General features: G+C 44.3%; 2 protein-coding genes across 2 annotated transcripts; both read left to right on the forward strand.

Moving 5' to 3' along the window:
• Window positions 1-576: 576 nt before the first annotated feature.
• Window positions 577-1,533, forward strand: LOC101935980 (olfactory receptor 11A1-like). The gene has a single exon (XM_005309015.1). The coding sequence runs from the start codon at window positions 577-579 to the stop codon at window positions 1,531-1,533; it is 957 nt and encodes a 318-aa protein (XP_005309072.1).
• Window positions 1,534-13,086: 11,553 nt separating this feature from the next.
• Window positions 13,087-14,052, forward strand: LOC101935700 (olfactory receptor 10A4-like). Its single transcript, XM_005309014.3, has one exon. The coding sequence runs from the start codon at window positions 13,117-13,119 to the stop codon at window positions 14,050-14,052; it is 936 nt and encodes a 311-aa protein (XP_005309071.2). The 5' UTR covers window positions 13,087-13,116.
• Window positions 14,053-21,040: the final 6,988 nt, after the last annotated feature.

Consider the following 21,040-nt stretch of genomic DNA (forward strand, 5'->3'; position numbering starts at 1 on the left):
AGTTCACATTATGTTCTTGCACAAATATTAAGAGTGATTGGCGACTAATAAAAAGGTCTGGGGACCCAGCAGAACTGAGTCAGTGTAGATCATAATGCTCAGTGAGTTACAGGTGAGGTTTTTGTAGTTTAATGGGAGTTGTATGTCAAACTCCTACATGCCCACAGATGTAAATATAGAGGTGGGAATATTCAAAGTGCCCTAATAGACTTGGATGCTCAATTAATGGGAACTTGGCATCCAAATACCCTAGGCAGCTTTGGAAAATCTCATCCACTGATCTTTGACAGTTCCATGGGTGATTGTTCCTCTCATTTTGTTCCATTTGGCCCATCTTTCCTTGAATAGCTCCATGACTAATTTAATACGGGTAGTAAGACATTCCATTTCTCTCAGTTTGTCAGTGGTGATCAACCTTCTTCGAGTTGATGGTGTTTGGTTTTGCAACCACAGTGATGAAAGCCATTCATTGACATAGGACTGCATTATAAAGGCTGTGTTTAGTCCCCGAATTGTTCTGGTTTATTGTCTTTTGTGCTTGAATGGTGCACTGTGTTTTCTCTAGACACTGCGCACATGGCAGATGTTGAGAGGGGAAACCAAAGCGACGTTACAGAATTCATCCTCCGCGGGTTCAGGATCCTCTACCCATTCCAAATAGGTCCCTTTGTGCTGGTTCTGCTAACGTACTTCACCACCGTGGCTGGGAACACCCTGATCATTGTCACCATTCTGATTGACCGAGGCCTTCACACCCCCATGTATTTCTTCCTGGGGAACTTGTCCTTCTTGGATATCTGGTACACGTCCAACATCGTCCCCAAAATGCTGCAAGGTTTCCTGGCTGAGAAGGGTGTGGTGATCTCCTTCAGTGGCTGTGTCACGCAGCTTTATATCTTTGGCTCCCAGGCAGCCACCGAGATCCTCCTGCTAACAGTGATGGCCTACGATCGCTACTTGGCGATATGCAACCCGCTGCGTTACACGGCCCTCATGAATGCGAGGGTGTGCGTCGAGCTAGCTTCCTTCTCTTGGCTGGGTGGCTTCCTCTTCAACCCGGTGATAATGGCCTGGATTTACAAGCTACGTTTCTGTGGCCCTAATGAAATTGACCATTTCTTCTGTGACTTCATGCCCCTGGTCAAGCTGTCGTGCAGTGACACCCACCTGATCACCTTAGCAGCATTCTTACTCTCCTCTACAGCCACCCTGATCCCCTTCCTGTTAACCCTGACATCCTACGCATTCATCATCATGGCAATAGTAAAAAACCCTTCCAGCACTGGAAGGCGGAAGGCCTTCTCCACCTGCACCTCCCACCTTATTGTGGTCAGCACTTTCTATGGGGCTCTGGCCATGGTCTACATGGTGCCGACGGCCAGTGCAGCCATCAACCTAAACAAAATATTCTCCCTTCTCTACAGCCTGGTCACCCCATTGCTCAACCCCCTGGTCTACTCCCTGAGAAACAAGGATGTGAATGATGCCCTGAGGACAATGGCCACTAGACTGTTGGATTTTCGAAGGAGGTAGAGCCAAAAAGGGAGTATGAGGGATTTAAAAATGAAAACTACAGTAGAACCTCAGAGTTATGAATCCCTTGGGAATGGAGATTGTTCGTAACTCTGACATGTTCGTAACTCTGAACACAACATTATGGTTGTTCTTTCAAAAGTTTACAACTGAATGTCGACTTAATACAGCTTGGAAACTTTACTGTGCAGAAGAAAAATGCTGCATTCCCTTTAATTTTTTTAGTAGTTTATGTTTAACACAGCTCTGTACTGTGTTTGCTTTTCTTTCCCCTCTGTTGCTGCCTGATGGTGTACTTTCCGTTCTAAACAAGGTGTGTAGTTGACCGGTCAGTTCCTAACTCTGAAGTTCTATTGTCCTGGGCCGCATTCCCACCTGGTGTAAACTGACATAACCCTGTTTGAATCAGTGGAGCTGTGCAAGTTAGTACTAGCTGCAGAGCTGGTCCATGCCCCTCCCCTCCCACCCCCCCCAGATTTAACAGATAAGACAATCCCATGTTGTATTCCAGCTGCATCCTTAGCATAGAATCTTTGTCCAGGAGTTACTGGTCTACATCCGCCCAGTGCCTATCACTCCACATGCTGCATTTGCCCTCCGTGGACTGCATTAACCTAGGGTTTGCTGTCCATCAGGACAAGGGATGATTATGGGGCAGATTTGTAAAGGTGTTTAGGTGCCTGAGGATTCAGGTAAGACACCTAGTGGGTTTTTTCAGAATAGCATCTGTTGATTTCAATGGGAGTTAGACACCTCGGTGTTAGAGGGCTTTCCCTCAACCCTCCCACTTCCCTGGTTCTTGTCACACACAGACAGCAAGCAGCAAAAGACCAGAACTCCAAAGCGCAGACAAAGCGATGTTTATGGGGGTTAGTTTCCAAGCAAGCATATTCCGAAGCCCTTCACACCAGTCAGGCTTATCTCTATATGCCGATAGAGTCTGTTTCCCAGTGTTCCCTTCCAAGCTCATACGCCACAGAGCGTTTACCCCACATCCCCCTTCCCGGCTCCGGCGCCGCAGAACGTTCACCCCGTGTCCCCCTTCCTGGCTCCGACACCGCAGAGCATTCACCCCGCGTCCCCCTTCCCGGCTCCAACGCCGCAGAGCGTTTACCCCGCGTCCCCCTGCCCGGCTCTGATGCCACAGAATGTTTACCCCAGATCCTCCTTCCCGGCTCTGACACCGCAGAGTCTTGCCTGTGTCCCTGGTCCCTGGTCCTTATTCTCTTCCTCCTCAGCAAACATGATTCCAATTTCCCTTCCATTTCCTGTTTGACCCCAGTTTATATAGTAATATTCTCAGCTATATCTTAACCAATTATTTTACTGAAATTTAACTAACCAATTCTAATATATTGTAACATAATTCTCTAACCAATTATATACAATTACCCTAATTAACTTACACCTAGCAAAATTAATTATACAGCAAACAGAAACAAATAGAGAACTAGACAGATTAACAACAGAAAAGTCGGGGCCATAAAGATAAAACAATACAGAAATGAGGGTTTCACAACCACAACCACTGATAAGTGATTTCTTGCCAGACAGGATGCTATCTTAAGATCTGTTTCTTTATCTGGTGGTGATGGGCACTATCAGGACAGGATCATCTTCCTAACAGCCCAATACCACCTTATTTCAATATGACTGGTTTGGGATGTGAGGATGTGACCATACGCTTCCCAGGTTATGGCTGCCCCTCCTGCTTAGCCAAAGGCCTTAGCCTAAGAACAAGGCCTCAGACTGTCCTAGTGAGAGAAGGCCCATACACAGGCGGAGTGTGATTTTGATTCTTTGTTTTATACCCCTGTAACTAGCTAAATGATAAAAATACACCTAAGTTCTTAAAGTATAGGCCTTTACAGGCAGGCCTGACTATCTATATTCTAACACCTCACCTCTTTCTTTTTCTTTTGGGATCCTCCTGCCCAGGTATCCCTGGAAAAGCATAGGACACATGGCGACACATTTCCTGATAGGGCCAGGCATTAAGGTGGAATGTGTCGATGCTCCATCTGTCCCACTGCCCTTTGTGCAGTAGAATGTCCTTCACCTTCTCTTGTACGGGCATACTACACCTATTCCGATTAGTGTTCCAGACTTCCCATTATAGTGGGCCCAAGAAGGTCTAGTACACTGGGAGGAGGGCCTATTACATTACTTATATGTGACAATTAGTGGTTGTACCTTGTGGGTCTGTGCACCCCTTAACCACCGTAGTATACATTGCAAAATTAGCATACTTAACAATAGGCCAATAGCCACAATAATCCACAGTAATATTGTCAGCCCTGACCATCGTAATATAGTCCAACATCCGAGCCACCACCATAAACACTGCTTCTCCTCCTTTGACAGGGTTAAAACCCTGTTAACGCCATCCCAAAGTGTATATTTTAAATGTATCCATTTGTTGGCAGTTGTAGGGAGCTGCCCCTGCAGGTTTCGTATGCTTTTGTCCATATCATGAGTCCACTGAATATTCACAGAAAAATGGGGTATTGGCCAAACCAGCTCGACCACTTGGTATGGAATTGGGTAGTATGCACTAATTCGATTGTTCACAGCAATGAGTTCCACAGATCCATTCGTGCACCGAAGTCCCAATGGCAGTGTATAAATGTGCATAATTGTGCCAGATGCTGGTGCACTTGTGTCCCCAAGTGTTGTGTACATTCCCAAACACCTCATGCCCCTAATGGACCCCATTTGCAACAGGCCATTAATTCTGTCCCTCCATGGCCATTGAGGAGGGACACATTCAAATATTTTCTCTGGACGAACAATTACTTAACTGAATTATTGTCCATTTTACACCATTCCATCCTCCCCATCTATCTCCCCGTGGTTCCTAGTGAGCTCCTCCCTTTCTCATTATTCCCATAGGGCTCTTGGAGACCACCTTAGTAGCTGTCCCACTCCAAGGTACGACATTACACAAGTGCTAGCCCCAGAGTTGAGCATTTTGTATTTCCATACACACCTCCCGCTCCCAAGTTAGCCTTTTGAAGCCATCCTCCACCCATGTCACGAGGTTTCCTGTCCATTGAGTTAGCCGCAGGTTCACTTTTGCCACCCTTTTCCATCCCATTGCGATTGCAGACAGCTTTTGTGCCAGTAGCTCATTGATTTGCTGCTGCAATTTCACATTTTGGCTTATCAGTTACTTTAATTACCCACTGGTCCTTCAGATTTCATACACCCAACCCTGTGTTTCCTGCTGCCCACAAACCCCTTTTCCAGTGATGATTCCATGTATGTCCCCTCACCCCCCAATTAAATTGTTGCTTCAACCCTTCTATGTATGTACTGCAGTTGGGGTGTACCCGGTCCACCCACCATTCTCTGGGGTGTACCACCCATGTTATGGACTGGAAAGACACGTTGAAAAGCACTGGTTGGACCCGGTCCTACAGTGGCTCCCACACATTCACTCATCAGGAAGTATTTCCAGTTCCAGGCCGCAGCCAGCTTAGATCAGGATTCTTCCAGCTTGGCATCCATATTACCTGCAGGGTTACATTGGCCTGCTAAACCCAGGGTTGTGAGTTCAATCCTTGAGGGGGCCATTTAGGGATCTGGGGCAAAAATCTGTCTGGGGATTGGTCCTGCTTTGAGCAGGGGATTGGACTAGATGACCTCCTGAGGTCCCTTCCAACTCTGATATTCTATGATTCTGCAAAGCAGTTAAATTGTCATACCCAGTATCACAGGGGAGACTGTATGCCCAGTGTCATGTGTACATAACAACTGCATGTCCAGGGATTTTCCTCTTTGGAGGTACCATTATGATTACACATGGTAACATCACACCCTAACTGTGGGACCCCATAATCCAAACACCCCAGGAGACCAGAGGGTTATTTGATTTTTGGGCCCTCTGTGACAAACCTCATGTCCAGAGGACTGTGTTTCCCACAGTCATTGCTGTCCATCAAGACAAGAGATGATCATGGGGTAGATTTGTAAAAGTGTTTAGGTGCCTGAGGATTCAGGTAAGAAACCTAGTGGAGTTTTTCAGAATAGTATCTGTTGATTTCAATGGGAGTTAGACACCTAGGCACATTTGAAAATCCCATAGTGTGTCCACACAGGGAGAGCTAGAACCATAGAAATGCCAGGTTGGAAGGGACCTCAACAGGTCATCAAGTCCTACCCCCTGTGCTGAAGCAACACCAATAAACCTAGGTCAACCGCAAGAGGCATCTGTCCAGCCTGTTCTTAAAAACCTCCAATGACAGGACTCCAAAGCCTGCCTTGGCTTCAATCATTTTTGTTGCTCTCCTCTGAACTCTCACCAATTTGCCCACATCTTTCCTTAAGTGTGGCATCCAGAATGGGACACAGTACTGCAGCTGAGACCTCCCCAATGCTGAGTGGAGCAGAACAATGACTTCCCATGTCTTCCATACGACGATCCTGTTAACACACCCTAGAATGAGATTAGCCTTTTTCGCATCTGCATCACATTCTTGATTCACGTTCCATTTGTGACCCATGGGAACCTCCAGATCCTTGTCTGCAGTGCTGCCCCCGGCCAGTGATTCCCCAGTTATAGCTGGTCCTGACTAACTCCCTGTGTAGACCTGCCCTTAAGGCTGAGTTCAACACTTAAAGAAAGGATTCAGCTGCCTCTGTTTGCATGGGAAGTGCAACATATTCTCCCCAAACTTGCAGCCCTCAGTATTTGACTGGAAATAAAGTGCCAGATTCCCAGCATAGCTCCCTTTCAGTCAACAGTCCAACAATGTAAATTGGCATCAATCCACTGGAGACAGTGGGCCAGATCCTTCAGCGGTGTAAAGCAGTGTCACTCCCATGAAGTCATTGTAACTGTGATTTACAGCAGTGGAGGATCTGGCTTGTGATTTACACCGTGGGTAAGATTTTAAAAGCCATGTCAAGGATTTTGATGACCAGTTTCCATTAAAATTGTTCCCTACGGCTATTTACCTTCTTTATTTAATTAGCTTTGGAATTCTGCAGGCTCTAATAGACAGATATAATTATACAATGTAATTAGGATTCATCTCTTTATTAATTGGATTCATCCCTTTACTAATAACTGATCAGGATGAATATCATAAACCATTTCCCAAAAATATTTTCTCAAAAATTGAACTGAATTCACAGCCAGACTTGCCTGAATAAAGATTCATTCGGAATTAATTGTTGTTGTTGTTTTTCTTAATTACTGTGGGAGCTAACAACTGTTGCAGAACTGGGGCCTCGTTCTGCTCAGTGTTATCCACAGACTGTGCCCCTGAAGAGCATACACTCCAAAAAGACTTGAATTTGCCCTTGAAAAGCTGGGTGGAAATGGTTAGCATCCTATGTCCAGAGGTGGGAAATCCAGGTTCAATGTATTGGTGTACCATGGACTTTGTGTAGGGTGACCAGATCGCAAGAGTGAAATATCAGGACACATTGGGTGGGCGGGGCGGGGGGGAGGGGAGGGGAGAGGACGACAATGACAGACACAGGTGCACAGAGCCATGAGAGGGGGCCCTAGGAAGCTGCAAGAGGGGTTGTACGGCCCCTGCTGCAGCCCGCACCACAAGCCACAGGGCAAGGACACCTATTGAATTCAATGAGAATTTTGCATGTGAATTGATGTACCTAGTTCTGAGATTATAAAGCCAGAAGGGATCCGGTGATCACCTGGTCTCACCGCCTGTATAGCACAGACATAGAACTTTCCCAAAATAATTCCTAGAGGATAGCTTTTAGAAAAAGCTTTTAGAAAAACACCATGACCCTTAGTATATTGTTAATCGTTAATCACTCTCACCATTGAAAAGGTATGCCTTATATCCAGTCTGAATTTGTCTAGCTGCAATTTCCAACCATTGGCTCATGCTCTACCTTTCTCTGCTAGACTGAAGTGCCCATTATTAACTATTTGTTCCCCATGTAGATAGTCGATCACTATAAGGCATGTTTTATAATCCTTTAATCAGTCTTGTGACTCTTCTCTGAACACTCTCCAATTTATCAATATCCTTCTTAAATTGTGCACACCAGAACTGGACACAGGATTCCAGCAGTGGTTGCACCAGTGCCAAATACAGAGATAAAATAACCTCTCTCCTCCTGCTTGCGATTCCCCTATTTAGGCATCTGGTCACCCTATTTCTGTATGCATTTCCCGAGGTTTTTTTGTAAAAATCAAAACTGAACTGCCCCAGAAATTCTGGCATGTGGAATCATTGTGAAACTCGCATGGCTCCAACCCCGCTGATGAACCTTTAGATCCACTGTACAGACTTCTGCCACTTGAGCTAATGCAGTAAGTGATGGCAGACGCAGTAGGTTGTCATCCTATATGTGATAGATCAGCTCTATAGGGGGATGAGACACTTTTTTTGTCACTGGGTTTCACAGATATCTGCTGACAGAAGAGGATCTGTGAAACTCAGGAATCCTGGGTCTATTCCAGGCTCCTGAACGGAGTGGTCTCTAGTAGTCAAAGACCCTTCTTCCCCGTCCCCTCCAGTCTATGTCTATCCTATTGCTGTCTAACCCACCCCAGCTCCTCATCTGATTTCAACTGCCCCCCCCTACTGCTCTGGATTCCTTGTCCCAGTTTCCTGGTCGTGTCTCACTCTCCTCTCTCCCCGCCCCCATCCCTCAGATGGGATGTTCGTTGCAGACTAGCAAAATTATAAGGCTTCCCAACATTTCAACACTTCCCATTCTAAATTTTCAGTTGCTTAACTATAGGCTAGCTCTGCCTACAACAAAGCATATTCAGAACCTCTGATTAAAGGGATTATAAGTGTAACAACCTCCATCATAGCTAGTCACCAAAGATTGAACCCGAGCCATCCAGACTTAAAAGCATGAGCTTCTACTACTTGAGTTCAAGATATAACTCCCTTAGCTGGTAGCTATACAGTTATCCTCTAAAAGTTAAGAATGTTGAAACAGGAAGATGTTATGCTTAGTTACCACTTGGGCAAGGCGGCGTGCTATGTAATACTTGCAAGATTTCACTGTAATGAACTGGACACAATACTCCAGCTGAGGCCTACTCTGCTCTGGTTAGGCCTCAGCTGGAGTATTGTGTCCAGTTCTGGGCGCCGCATTTTAAAAAAGATGTGGAGAAATTGGAAAGGGTCCAAAGAAGAGCAACAAGAATGATTAAAGGTCTTGAGAACATGACCTATGAAGGAAGGCTGAAAGAACTGGGTTTGTTTAGTTTGGAGAAGAGAAGACTGAGAGGGGACATGATAGCAGTTTTCAGGTATCTAAAAGGGTGTCATAAGGAGGAGGGAGAGAACTTGTTCACCTTAGCCTCTAAGGATAGAACCAGAAACAATGGGTTTAAACTGCAGCAAGGGAGGTCTAGGTTGGACATTAGGAAAAAGTTCCTAACTGTCAGGGTGGTTAAACACTGGAACAAATTGCCTAGGGAGGTTGTGGAATCTCCGTCTCTGGAGATATTTAAGAGTAGGTTAGATAAATGTCTATCAGGGATGGTCTAGACAGTATTTGGTCCTGCCATGCGGGCAGGGGACTGGACTCGATGACCTCTCGAGGTCCCTTCCAGTCCTATAATCTATGAATCTATGAATTGACGCATTCACTTCACTGAAAATCCAATTTTCTAGTGGAAAAAGTTTTGATTAAAAATTTTCCACCAGCCTTTGTTCAAAACAGCTGTCCCTGGAAACATGGACCCTCTATTGTCCATGCCAAAGAAAAAACAAAAGTCCTTGTCTCATCTCTGAATCTTTGATGTAGCAAGGATTCAATGCACGAGGGAACCTGTCTCAATAGAGACATAAAAGAACTTAAATACTCAGATGTGGCCTCTTCAGCGTTGGGGAATGCACTGTTCGCTCTGCTGCCTGTAAGTTTTACAGCACATGATTATATGAGATTAGAATATTTTTTAAAGTCAATGTTTTTTCTGCATGTTATTGCTTTTTAACCAAGCACATTAGTGCATAGCTCTACCTTGGTCCTTTTTCTCCTCTGCTTTGTACCTTTGTGTAGTCATTTACATGTGAGTGCTGACTGGGTGTGGGACCCTGCCGGTACAAGTGGGTAATTCTGATACGGAGTCATTTTGTACTCACCTTGCATTGGTATAAATGACTACACATGGTACAAGGGAGCAGGGAGACAGCCACTGGTGTGCTCTTCCTCTCCTCTGACTGTTTTGTTATACTAAGGAATAGTACAAAGAATTCTAGTTCATAGCTGGAATTTCTAAAGGAACCTAAGGGAATTACACAACCATCTCCCACTGAACTTAGCATAGTAATGTAATCAGGATCTGGGCTGCTAAGTACAGTTTTAATGCGTGCTCTATGAAAATAGATAGATAGATAGATAGATAGATAGATAGATAGATAGATAGATAGATAGATAGATAGATAGATAGATAGATAGATAGATAGATAGAGGGGGTGTATGGGGATAGATCTATGATGGATGGATATAGTGTCATTGTAGCCATGCCGGTCCTAGGATATTAGCGAGACAAGGTGGGTGAGGTGATATCTTTTATTGGACCATCTTCTGTTGGCAAGAGAGAGACAAGCTTTTGAGCTCTCCTTCAGGTCTGGGAAACATTCTCAGTGTATCCCAGCTAAATACAAGGTGGAACAAATTACTAGTGTAGACATGGCCTTTGTCTTCTATCATTTTCCTGAGTGAGTTCATTAAATCACTAAATGCCCAATAGCAACTATGTGAGTGAAACCAGACAGTCCCTACACTCTAGAATGACCTCACATAGGCAAATGACTGGAGGGGTGTTAATGGGCCACTTCACCTTGAATTGTCCCTTGAAATACGTGTTAGCTACTTATGCTGAACAATCTGTTCCATCTCTTACCAACAGAAGTTGGTCCAGTAAAACAGTGGTTCTCAACCAGGGTACATGTACCCATGGGGGTAAGCAGAGGTCTTCCCAGGAGTACATTAACTCATCTAGATATTTGCCTACTTTTACAACAGGCTACATAAAAAGCACTAGTGAATTCAGTACATACTAAAATTTCATACAGACAATGACTTGTTTATACTGCTCTATACACTATACACTGAAATGTAAGTACACTATATTCCAGTTGATTTATTTTATAATTATATGGTAAAAATGAGAAAGTTTTTCAGTAGTAGTGCACTGTGACACTTTTGTATTTTTATGTCTGATTTTGTAAGCAAGTAGTTTTTAAGTGAGGTGAAACGTGGGGGTACACAAGACAAACCAGACTCATGAAAGGGGTACAGTAGTCTGGAAAGGTTGACAGCCACTGCTGTAAAAAATATTACCTTGCCCACCTTGTCAGATAGATAGATAGGATATTGCATATGTAGTCTGACCATATTTCCCAAAGGGAAAACAGGACACCATGTGGGGCTAGCTCAAGCCCCTCTCCCTTCCCTCCGCACACTAGGCTCTCCCGAGATCCACTCCCCTTGCGAGGCTGGCGTAACTGATCACCCGAGTCCTGTCTGCCCATGAGCCCTGCCTCCCACCCTGTGCAGGGCTGGCATGGCCCCTCGCCTCCCTGCACATTCCTCCACACCCCACTTTTTGACAACAGTGTGCACATGTGTCCTGTTTGCTCTTGCCAACTGATCAAGTTGGCAAGAGCAAATGGGACAAATGCTCACTTTTGCCAGAAATGTCAGGACAGCCACGACAGGGCTTAAAAAGAAGCTATCCCCGCCAAAATGGAACTTATGGTCACCTTTTGCATATGAAAGTATAGATAAATAAGTATGCATGAGACCAGATACATGCTCAGTTTCTGTAGTGAGGAGCACCAGTGTAAATTCTTGCACAGATAGATCAATAGATAATTGCATATGAATGTATAGACAGAAGCACGATGAAGCTGAATTGATGGACAGATATTGCATATGAAAAGACAAATAGGTAGACAGACCACTTGACTATCCAAGGGCCTGATTCTCCTCTCATGTCAACAGACGACAATTAGGAGTATGTTTATTGAAGACAATTGATTTACAATTGTGTAAAACTGACCTGAGAGGAGAATGAAGCACGTTCGACCGACACAAGGCCGTGCTGGAGCAGTGAACGGAAGGGAGAATCCTGTAGAATTGTTGGCTGGCTTCTACACATTCTCTAAATAAGTCATTTTCGAGATCACCGCTGGGGCTCAGTAGAAATGTGGATAGTGTCTGTAGTGTTTTTGTGCACTCCCTTTGGGTCTGTGTCCCAGCATGTCTGCAGTGAAACCGAGAGCTGTGGAGCAAAGCGAAGCCATTTCCAACTTCGGACTAAGCCTTTGAGCCAGGACCACTCGAAGGTTTGCAGGATCCAGTCCCAGTGAGTGTGTCTACACAGCATTTTGTGCTGAGCGGGCATCAGCCTGCCAGTCCGGGCTGGCAGACTGGGGCTCATGCTAATGCTCTCAAAATAGCTGTGAGGTGGTGGGCGAGGCCAGAGTTCAGGCTTTGAAGCCTAGGTGGGGCCACTGGCCAGAGTCTGCTGACCTGGGTTGGGAGACTCGCTCCCGCCTGCTCCCAAGAGCTGTGTAGACACACCCAAAGTGGAGCCAGGGATCTCAGCCTCTCTAATCTGGGGAATGGGAAATGAAGCCCGGCTCGCTCTGCGAGACAGAGAACTCCTCACCTCGTTCTCCAGAACAGGGAGATCCAGGCTGACATGCTCAGATCCAGCTGCTTGCTTTAGGTGCCTCAGGGTTTGGGGGTCCGAGTTGTGACACCGAGAGCCTGGCTTTCTAACGTGGCTTTTTAGTGCTCTGGAGCATCAAGTACTGGATGTCTTACACTGGGCATCCACAAATGGAAGCATCACTGGAAATTGGTGTGTCAGAGATTATAGATATAAGAATGTAAGAGTGTCCAGACTGGGTCAGACCAAAGGTCCATCTAGCCCAGTATCCTGTCTTCCGACAGTGGCCTATGCCAGGTGCCCCAGAGGAAATGACTAGAACAGGTAATCATCAAGTGATCCATCCTGTCACCCATTCCCAGCTTCTGGCAAACAGAGGCTAGGGACACCATCCCTGCCCATCCTGGCTAATAGCCATTGATGGACCTATCCTCCATGAATTTATCTAGTTCTTTTTTAAACCCTGTTATAGACCTGGCCTTCAAAACATCCTCTGACAAAGATTTCCATAGGTTGACTGTGCATTGTGTGAAGAAATACTTCCTTTTGTTTGTTTTAAACCTGCTGCCTATTAATTTCATTTGGTGACCCCTAGTTCTTGTGTTATGAGTAAATAATACTTCCTTATTTACTTTCTTAATACCAGTCATGATTTTATAGACCTTGATCATATCCCCCCTTAGTCATCTCTTTTCCAAGCTGAAAAGTCCCAGTCTTATTAATCTCTCCTCATACAGAAGCCGTTCCATACCCCAATCATTTTTGTTGACCTTTTCCAGTTCCAGTATATCTTTTTTGAGATGTGGCAACCACATCTGCACGCAGTATTCAAGATGTGGGCATACCATGGATTTATATAGAGGCAATATGATACATTTTGTATACGATTCATCCAACTTCACCAGTTCATGAACAATTTTATTGTCTCCACAGAGAGAAAACTGCTGCAGGGCATGGCTAGCAGGAACCACACAGCCGTGACACAGTTCTTCTTTGTGGCTTTGTCCAACATCCTGGGGCTCCGAGTTTCCCTTTTTTTTCTGGTGCTGGTTTTCTACCTCATCACCTTGGTGGGCAACATTGTCATCATCACGATCACAGTGATGGACCCTGCCCTTCGCTCCCCCATGTATTACTTCCTCCGAAATTTGTCCTTTCTGGAAATTGGCTACACCTCGTCCACCATCCCCAAGATGCTGGTGAACTTCCTCTCCAAAGACACGAGTATTTCCTTCCTGGGTTGTGCCACACAGATGTATTTCTTCTCTTTCTTAGGGATCACGGAGTGCTGCCTGCTGGCCACCATGGCATACGACCGTTATGTGGCCATCTGTCACCCTCTGCACTATACTGCCATGATGAGCATAGGTATTTGCCTCCAGCTCTCAGCTATGTGCTGGCTCATTGGGGTGCTGGTGGGAGTCGGGCAGACAACTTTCATATTCACACTGCCCTACTGTGGGCCCAATAGGATCAACCACTTCTTCTGCGACCTGCCCCCGCTGCTGAAGCTGGCCTGCACGGACACCTACAGGAACGAAGTAGCTATTTACACAATCTCTGTCACCTTCATCATGGTCCCCTTCCTGCTCATATTGGTGTCCTATGTCCGTATCCTCCAAGCGATCCTCAGTATTCCATCAGCCGCGGGCAGGAGCAAAGCCTTCTCCACCTGCTCCTCCCACCTTATTGTGGTGACCTTGTTTTTCGGGTCCGGCATCGTGACGTATCTGAGGCCCAAATCCAGCTACTCCCTCAACACCAACAAACTGCTTTCCCTGTTCTACTCAGTGGTGTCCCCAATGCTGAACCCTTTGATCTACAGCCTGAGGAATAAGGAGGTGAAGGAAGCTCTGAGAAGGGTGATGGCCAGGAAAATATTCATTTGAAAACTGGGGGAATAAATTGGTTATTTATTTTCTTATTCTTCTGATGGTTTTGGAGATGCCTCTTGTACCCCAATCTATGATTCATATATTAATTATACTGATTATTTAAGAATTCCCAGTGATCACTCTGCAGGTTCTTGTCCCAACATCAGGCCCAGTAGTATTAAAATTGCTGTTGAGTTGGGAATCCCAATGTGTTCAGTTGCAACCCTCACACTTTAGAAACCCATCTGTATTTGTCATAATTCATTAACACATTTAGCCAAGTTACAAAGACTCTAACCCAGTGAGGTAGATACAGATACTACAGAATGTCCACCTGAACATCCATCCCTTGCAGAACAGCCTGAAATGTCAGCCATTGTCTTCCTCATCACCTGTGGCCATCATCCTGGCACAACCCAAGGGCTACGCTCTCTCTTCTCCTGCCCACAGGCTGGGATGCCACTTTTATAATATGCTATGCCGGGGTAGTCAATAGGGCCAAATCCACACCGCCAGGTGGTTTTGAACAAGCTGTGAAATCTTTTTATTTCCTTATTATTATCATGATTGTTATTGTGGTGTGAAAAATGTTTCTCTAGAGTTTGGATCTTGACCAAGAAATCTGGACTTTGACAAAAAATAATTGACTACCCTTGTCTTACAGGGTCCAGGCTTGTAGGTTCCTTGCCTTACTGCTGAATAAAATAAATGATAAAGCGAGCTCTAAAGGCTGCAATCTGTGAATACTGTATGAGCCGTGTGTTTGTCTGAAATGTGAATATTGTAAAGGCATTCTTGTATGCACATATTGGGTTAATTCAACAGCTGGGTGTTCAGGAAACCACCCAGGAAGATGGACAGTAGCTCAGATAAGAGTTCCTCTGCAAACATCATGACAATTAATTGTGATATGCTACCTCCGCCCGCCTGCCCATGGGGGGCCTGCCAGACCAGCTTCCCCAAGATCAAAAGGCTGAGAGTGATTTCAAAAGAGACACTTCCTGATTAGAGGAGAGCCTGATTTTATGGGACAAAATTGCCTCCTGACCCCCCAGAGGCTGAGGGATTCCTTAGGGAAGCTTAGCCTGCCTAGGGGCTTTAATCCTTGTCTCTTGCTGTGCTGTGTTCCTACTATTAAGATTGAACAACACTTCATTTTAAACAGGCTGTTTTGGATCACTATTATCACTGCAGGTCACAGCTCCCCAAGGGGACACGCACCTCTACCGAGTCCAGTCGGACCTGCTGAGCGATCCTGGCTAGTACCCACAGTGCTGTCACCCAGGGACCCGCTCTGGGCATGGGAGAGTCCCACAATTCCTCACTAGAGAGGCAAAGGCTCATGACCTGACATCTGGTGTGGGGTCCACTCAGTGAGACCAGGAGAGGGGGCAGAGGCTCATCTAGCCCTGAAGCAAGACAATTCTTTTCTTTTCTTTTCTTTTCTTTTCTTTTCTTTTCTTTTCTTTTCTTTTCTATCTTCTTACATTTTTGCTCTTTCTCTCTCTTTTCTCTTTTTTCATTTCCCCATTTTGGGGTTTTTTTAGTCTATCTTTTCCATTATTTTTTCTTTTTTTCTTCTTCTTTTTCCACCTTCCCCATCCCTGCTTTTTGTTTTAAAAGGAGATTGTTGACGAAGGCCTGGCTGGGATGATTTAGTTGGGGTTGGTCCTGCTTTGAGCAGGGGGTTGGACTAGATGACCTCCTGAGGTCTCTTCCAACCCTGATAGTCTATGATTCTGTGATTCTATGAATGAACCAAACTCCTTGATGCATTTTTATTCACTGGTTCACCACGCTTTGAAACAAGAGTAGATTAATGCACACTAGGAAATGTTAGTGCACGGCACCAGAGTCTACATGGACACTCCATGTGTATCACACTAGTGAAAAGGTAGATTTACACCCTGGCTTGCTGCAAACTGTCTACACAAGCCCTGAGAAATGAGGCTGAGATTTTTCCAATCTGCCTTGGGGGGGGTTTCAACAGGAAATGGAAATAATTTTTGTTCTCAAGGTCAGTTTTGGGGGGGGGGCGGGAATGGATGGGGATTGACAAAAAGCCAACATGTTCTGCTGAAAAATTCTATGGAAAAAATATTTTTGTCAAAAGTTTCCATGGCAAAACAAACAAAAAAATACTCCAAACTATTCCAAGGGTGAGCCAAAACCATGTAATGTGGACTTTGAGCATTCTCTGCAAATGCTGAGGGGCTCTGAACTAGAGTTTTGCTTTCTCCCAATACAGAGGTAAGGACAGCTGTGGAATTAGGAGCTCCATTATTTTTTCCTACACAGAGAACAGAGCATGTACATTCAATCCATATATTTCTAAGTAAGGCTACAATTTAGTCACAGAGGTCACCTATTCCGTGACTTTACCGGACCTCCATGACTTCTTCGGTTTCAGCTTTTTATTTCCTTATTATTATCATGATTGTTATTACGGTGTGAAAAATGTTTCTCTAGAGTTTGGATCTTGACCAAGAAATTTGGACCTTGACAAAAAATAATTGACTAACCTTGTCTTACAGGGTCCAGGCCTGTAGGTTCCATGGGACTTCAGCTGTGATTCCTCCCCCCTACCTAACGCTGCCCCCTGGTTATTTTTAGTAAAGTCACAGACAGGTCACGGCTCCCATTATTTTTTGTTGCCCATGACTTTTACTAAAAATCACCATGACAAAATCTTAGTTTTATTTCTAAGAACAAAAGAAAGACTATAGACCAGGATTCACTACAGACTCTAAGCATGGGCCTACGCTAAGCATGTGACTGGTCTCATAGAAGTCAGTGGGACGATTCCCATGCCAAGGTTTAGCCACCTATTTACTGTCTTATTGGGCCAGGACCACAAACTCTCCATGCCAGTGTGAACACAGTGACTGTGACCCACACCGCTGCTGCCCCATGGACCTGCCCCAGGAGGCTTCCCATCACGTATAACTATAAGAACCACTACGTGCCTCCGACACAGTGCCTGAGCCTTCAAGTTTCAGACCCACAACCCTGTCACTGGAGCGTCCCGGTCAGTGCTGGTTGTGGTGGGCAGATTCCTCTCACTTCTGAATGCAGCCCCTGTAACTTTAAAGTGACTAGAACTAGTGTTGAGGCTGCTTGGATGCAGCTAATGAGACCAAGTTCCCTGGTGGCACCCCGAGCCCGTTTCTAAAACTGCTAACAATGCCTTTTGGAGAATGGGTTAGGAACCATGTCCCCAATGCCTCTGCCCTGTCACTCAGTGAGAGATCACTGCAACAAGTGCATATAGGCCAGTACAGACAGACTGACGAGAAAGTTCTTCAGCTGAGGACGTTCGAGTGTTTTCCAAAAGATGCAAAAGCAGGAAGGCGACAAGCACAGAGAGGGCCGGAGAGCGTCTCTTAGTGGGAGCGTGGACTCACTCCTCTTTCATCTTCGCTCCTGAAGCGGGTAAAACCCTCTAATTTATTTCACCAATCTCTTCCCCCCCTTTAGACCAAGGAAACCGAACACATATGTGTCTAGGATTTTGGCTGTCTCAGAAGACCAGGTCAAGAGACCCTACAGGGCATGGGCAGTGTAACTTTCCTTGCACATTATCAGCCTCGGTCAAGCTAAAGCTGTGTTGGTCACTTGCTTGCCTGGTCTGACACATCCGACTGAGCCTCAGCAGTCATCTTTTGTGCTCTGGTGCTACAAAACCAATGCCCATGACTCACTTTCCTCATGCGAGTAAGTGTGTTGAGAGCATGTGAAAGGAGTTACTCGTGTGTGTGTGTCAGTGTCCTAGCTTCTTGTGCCGCAGCGACAAGCAATTTAAGCTGGATAGATAATGGGCTGGACCCAGTCCAGAATTTTTTGATAAAATGTTTTTTTTCATTTGTAAATGATGATTCTTCAAAAAAAATTAAATTAAACACTAGTTTTGACTAAACTTTTGCCAGGAAGGTTTGAAAATTGCAACCTGAAACCAAATTTTGAAACACTGAACATTTTCATAAAATTCAATTCTTATTTTCCACCTGGCTGTGGTAAGGGGCTGGATGGGTGGGTGAGTGGATGGATAGGAAAGCTGATATTTTCTGTGAAAATAAAATATGAATACTGAATAGAACTTCTTAGAAAATTTTAATTGCAAAAATTATTGAGGGAAGGGTGAGAATTTCAAAAGCACCAAAGGGAATTAGGGAAATAAGTTGATTTGAAAGTCAGGGCTCCTAACTCCCTAACACACTTTTGAAAATTCCCCCAGAAGACACATTATTTATTTGTTTGTTTATTATTTATGTATTTATTCAACAATAGTTCAAGATTTTTTTCTCATCCATTTTCTGGCCAACTTAACTCATCCTGTACATGTTAGGGTTGGATTTTCAAAGGTAGCTAGGGGTGTTAGGCACCCAACAGGACTATCAACAGGAACTGCTGAGCACCTCCCTCTCTTAAAAAATCATTCCCTTAGTCCACATTCCCACCCAAAACCTTTGTTGATGCAGAGTTCAGACACCCAGCACAGCCTCACGCCATTCCAGGGGCTAAACTTCAATCTCTGAAGAGCAGGAAACAAAGTATTAAGGTACATGCCACCCCTGCAAAATAACCTTAGCTCTGCCCCTTTTGAGTTGGCCCTAGCCACTTGGAGTGAATGGATTTAAATATGCTGCTGGGTGGCTATCAGAGCAGATAACACCCTTCCGGACCTTTAGAGTGACACAAACCGAACAGTGAGGGGGCAAGTCACAAAGTAGTGCCCTTAATTTGGGGCATTTCCAAAAGTTGCTTTTAAATGAGACACGTCTGCTCAGAAAATGATAGTCTTGGGAGATTCTGCTTTAGCTCAAATAGCACCATCTCTGATTAATTTCCCTTTGGTGGAGGATAGATTCATTCAAGGCAATGACCTCATCAGACATCTAAATAATTCATTTTTATTTTAGGTCATTAAAAAAAGAAGCTATAACATAACAAAGGTATGAATTTTCCACCCAAAAAGCAATATCAAGCACGTGTTTGAATTGTAAGTTTGTGCACAGGTGTTTGTTGGGGAGTCCAGGGCTGTATTTCACAGTAATTGCTGAATGTATTTGATGTAAGCTTTATGTGTCTGTAAAAGTCCTTGTGTATGTTTATAACAAATATGTGTTCCCAAAAATAGAGTGCATTTGCAGTGGTGTCTATTTGTGTCTGTCTGTGATTGTGTTACAGAGTCTGTAACCGTGTGTTTGCATCTGTATCTGTGTCTATCTGTTAGGGATTTCTTAGGGAGAGTGTCCTTGTGTATATGTATTGCTGGTGTGTGGGTTGGGATGGGGGTGTGTGATACCTCTGACCCTTTGTACACGTATATTTTAATGCTCATAATTAGCAGGTTTGCTTTGTTTCTGTGTAAACAAGAAAACATTTGTGTTTATACCATTGTGTTTGTGAGTGTGCCACTAAGTCTTCCTATTGTGTGTTTGTGTCCAGATGTGTATTTCTGCACTTGTGTCTGAGCTTTTGAAAAGATCATCCAACATGAACAATAGCCCCATTTTAGAGACGGCAAAAGAAGAAAACCAGGAACAGTACATGTGTGAGGAGGGTCTGAATTCGATGCACTAGCCATTGGACAGCCTCATTTTCAGTGAAGCTAGCTCAGATTTACACCAAAATAACTGAGAGCAGAATCTGTCCTATTACGTTTCAATGGATTGTATTTTGCCTTGTGCTCATAAAACAACAAAAATTCCATGGTTATTGATACTTCAGGAGTCAGTCAGATTACACTGGTGAATAATATTACTCATGTCTGTTAGTAATGGCAGGATTCAATAGGAGGATGAGAGAAACAAATTATTCATTTTCCCAGATCTGTATTCAATTTAAAAACAAAAACCTGGAACTAGTGAAAAATGCAAACATTATATTGTCATTTTTTTCTTGGTCAAAATTTCACATTTTTGAAAAATACCAACCCTTCTATGAACTGAGCAAAACATTTTTACCAATTTTTTGAGAAAAATGTATATTTTATTTAAAACTTCCACTTTTTTGAAGTTCTAATATTTTCCTCCATTGATTTTTCCCTACAGAATTTTGTCCCGTTGTTTGGATTTGCCTTCAGTGCTTTTCGTCCTATCCCTTTGCTTTCAGAGTCCCAGCGTCTCTGTAGCTTCTTAAATAACATTTACATTTTTATTTATTGAAACCATTCTCGTTTTCAGCTTTAGTTAATTAATTTTTATAAAGATGGTTCTACTTTAAATTCATCAAGGGCCAGAATGTGCCGTTCTCCCTCTCACAGTGTAGTACCTTAATCTCCAAGTAGGAATATCTGTTCTGTGGAACTATTCCTGGAGTTAGGTGATACTCGCTAGAGGGGTGAGTGGCTGATGGCTGGGTTGGGATTTTTAAAGGATTCTAAGTGGGTTGGGAACCCAAATCTAATTGAATTTCACTAGGTACTGCTACCTGTCTCCTTTAGGCCTCTTTGAATGGACCTGGTCATGGTAGTAAGCACTATACCTTGGTGATAAGTGTCTATGGAATCAGGTCTGAAAACCAGAGCTGGATTTTCAGTCAAATAAACTACTCCTGGCTACAGACTGTTCATAGCCAATATTACCTTATGTGGGTTCCTTCTCCTTGTGTTAGAAGGAGTCGGGTGCAGTTGACACTGGGGTATTCCTCAGGGAGCTGGTAAGGAGAAGCAGAGAGGTCAGGGCAAAGAAGGGCTTCTGCTAAGATACTCCTGGACTGAGGGGAGCGATAAAGGTGCTGAAGGTTCTGGTGCCAGGCTTGGAGTTCATGGCTAAGCTGATTCTAGTCCGATAACAGAACAAATCAGAAACCACCCAAAATTTGATCTGGACTCTGCTGCCAGTGGCCCCTCTCTTTAATTTCTAGCACTTGTTTGTGTGTTTAAAAAAATATTTTTTTCCAGTGAAAGAAAAAAATGAAAGAAAATGGGGAATCACTTTCTTTCCTGTTTTTATTTATTTCCCTTTTCTCCCCTCAGTATCAAGCAGGGGGGGTGAGGCTT

The sequence above is a fragment of the Chrysemys picta genome, chromosome 13 (assembly GCF_011386835.1).
Source record: "Chrysemys picta bellii isolate R12L10 chromosome 13, ASM1138683v2, whole genome shotgun sequence".
Lineage (NCBI taxonomy): Eukaryota > Metazoa > Chordata > Testudines > Emydidae > Chrysemys > Chrysemys picta.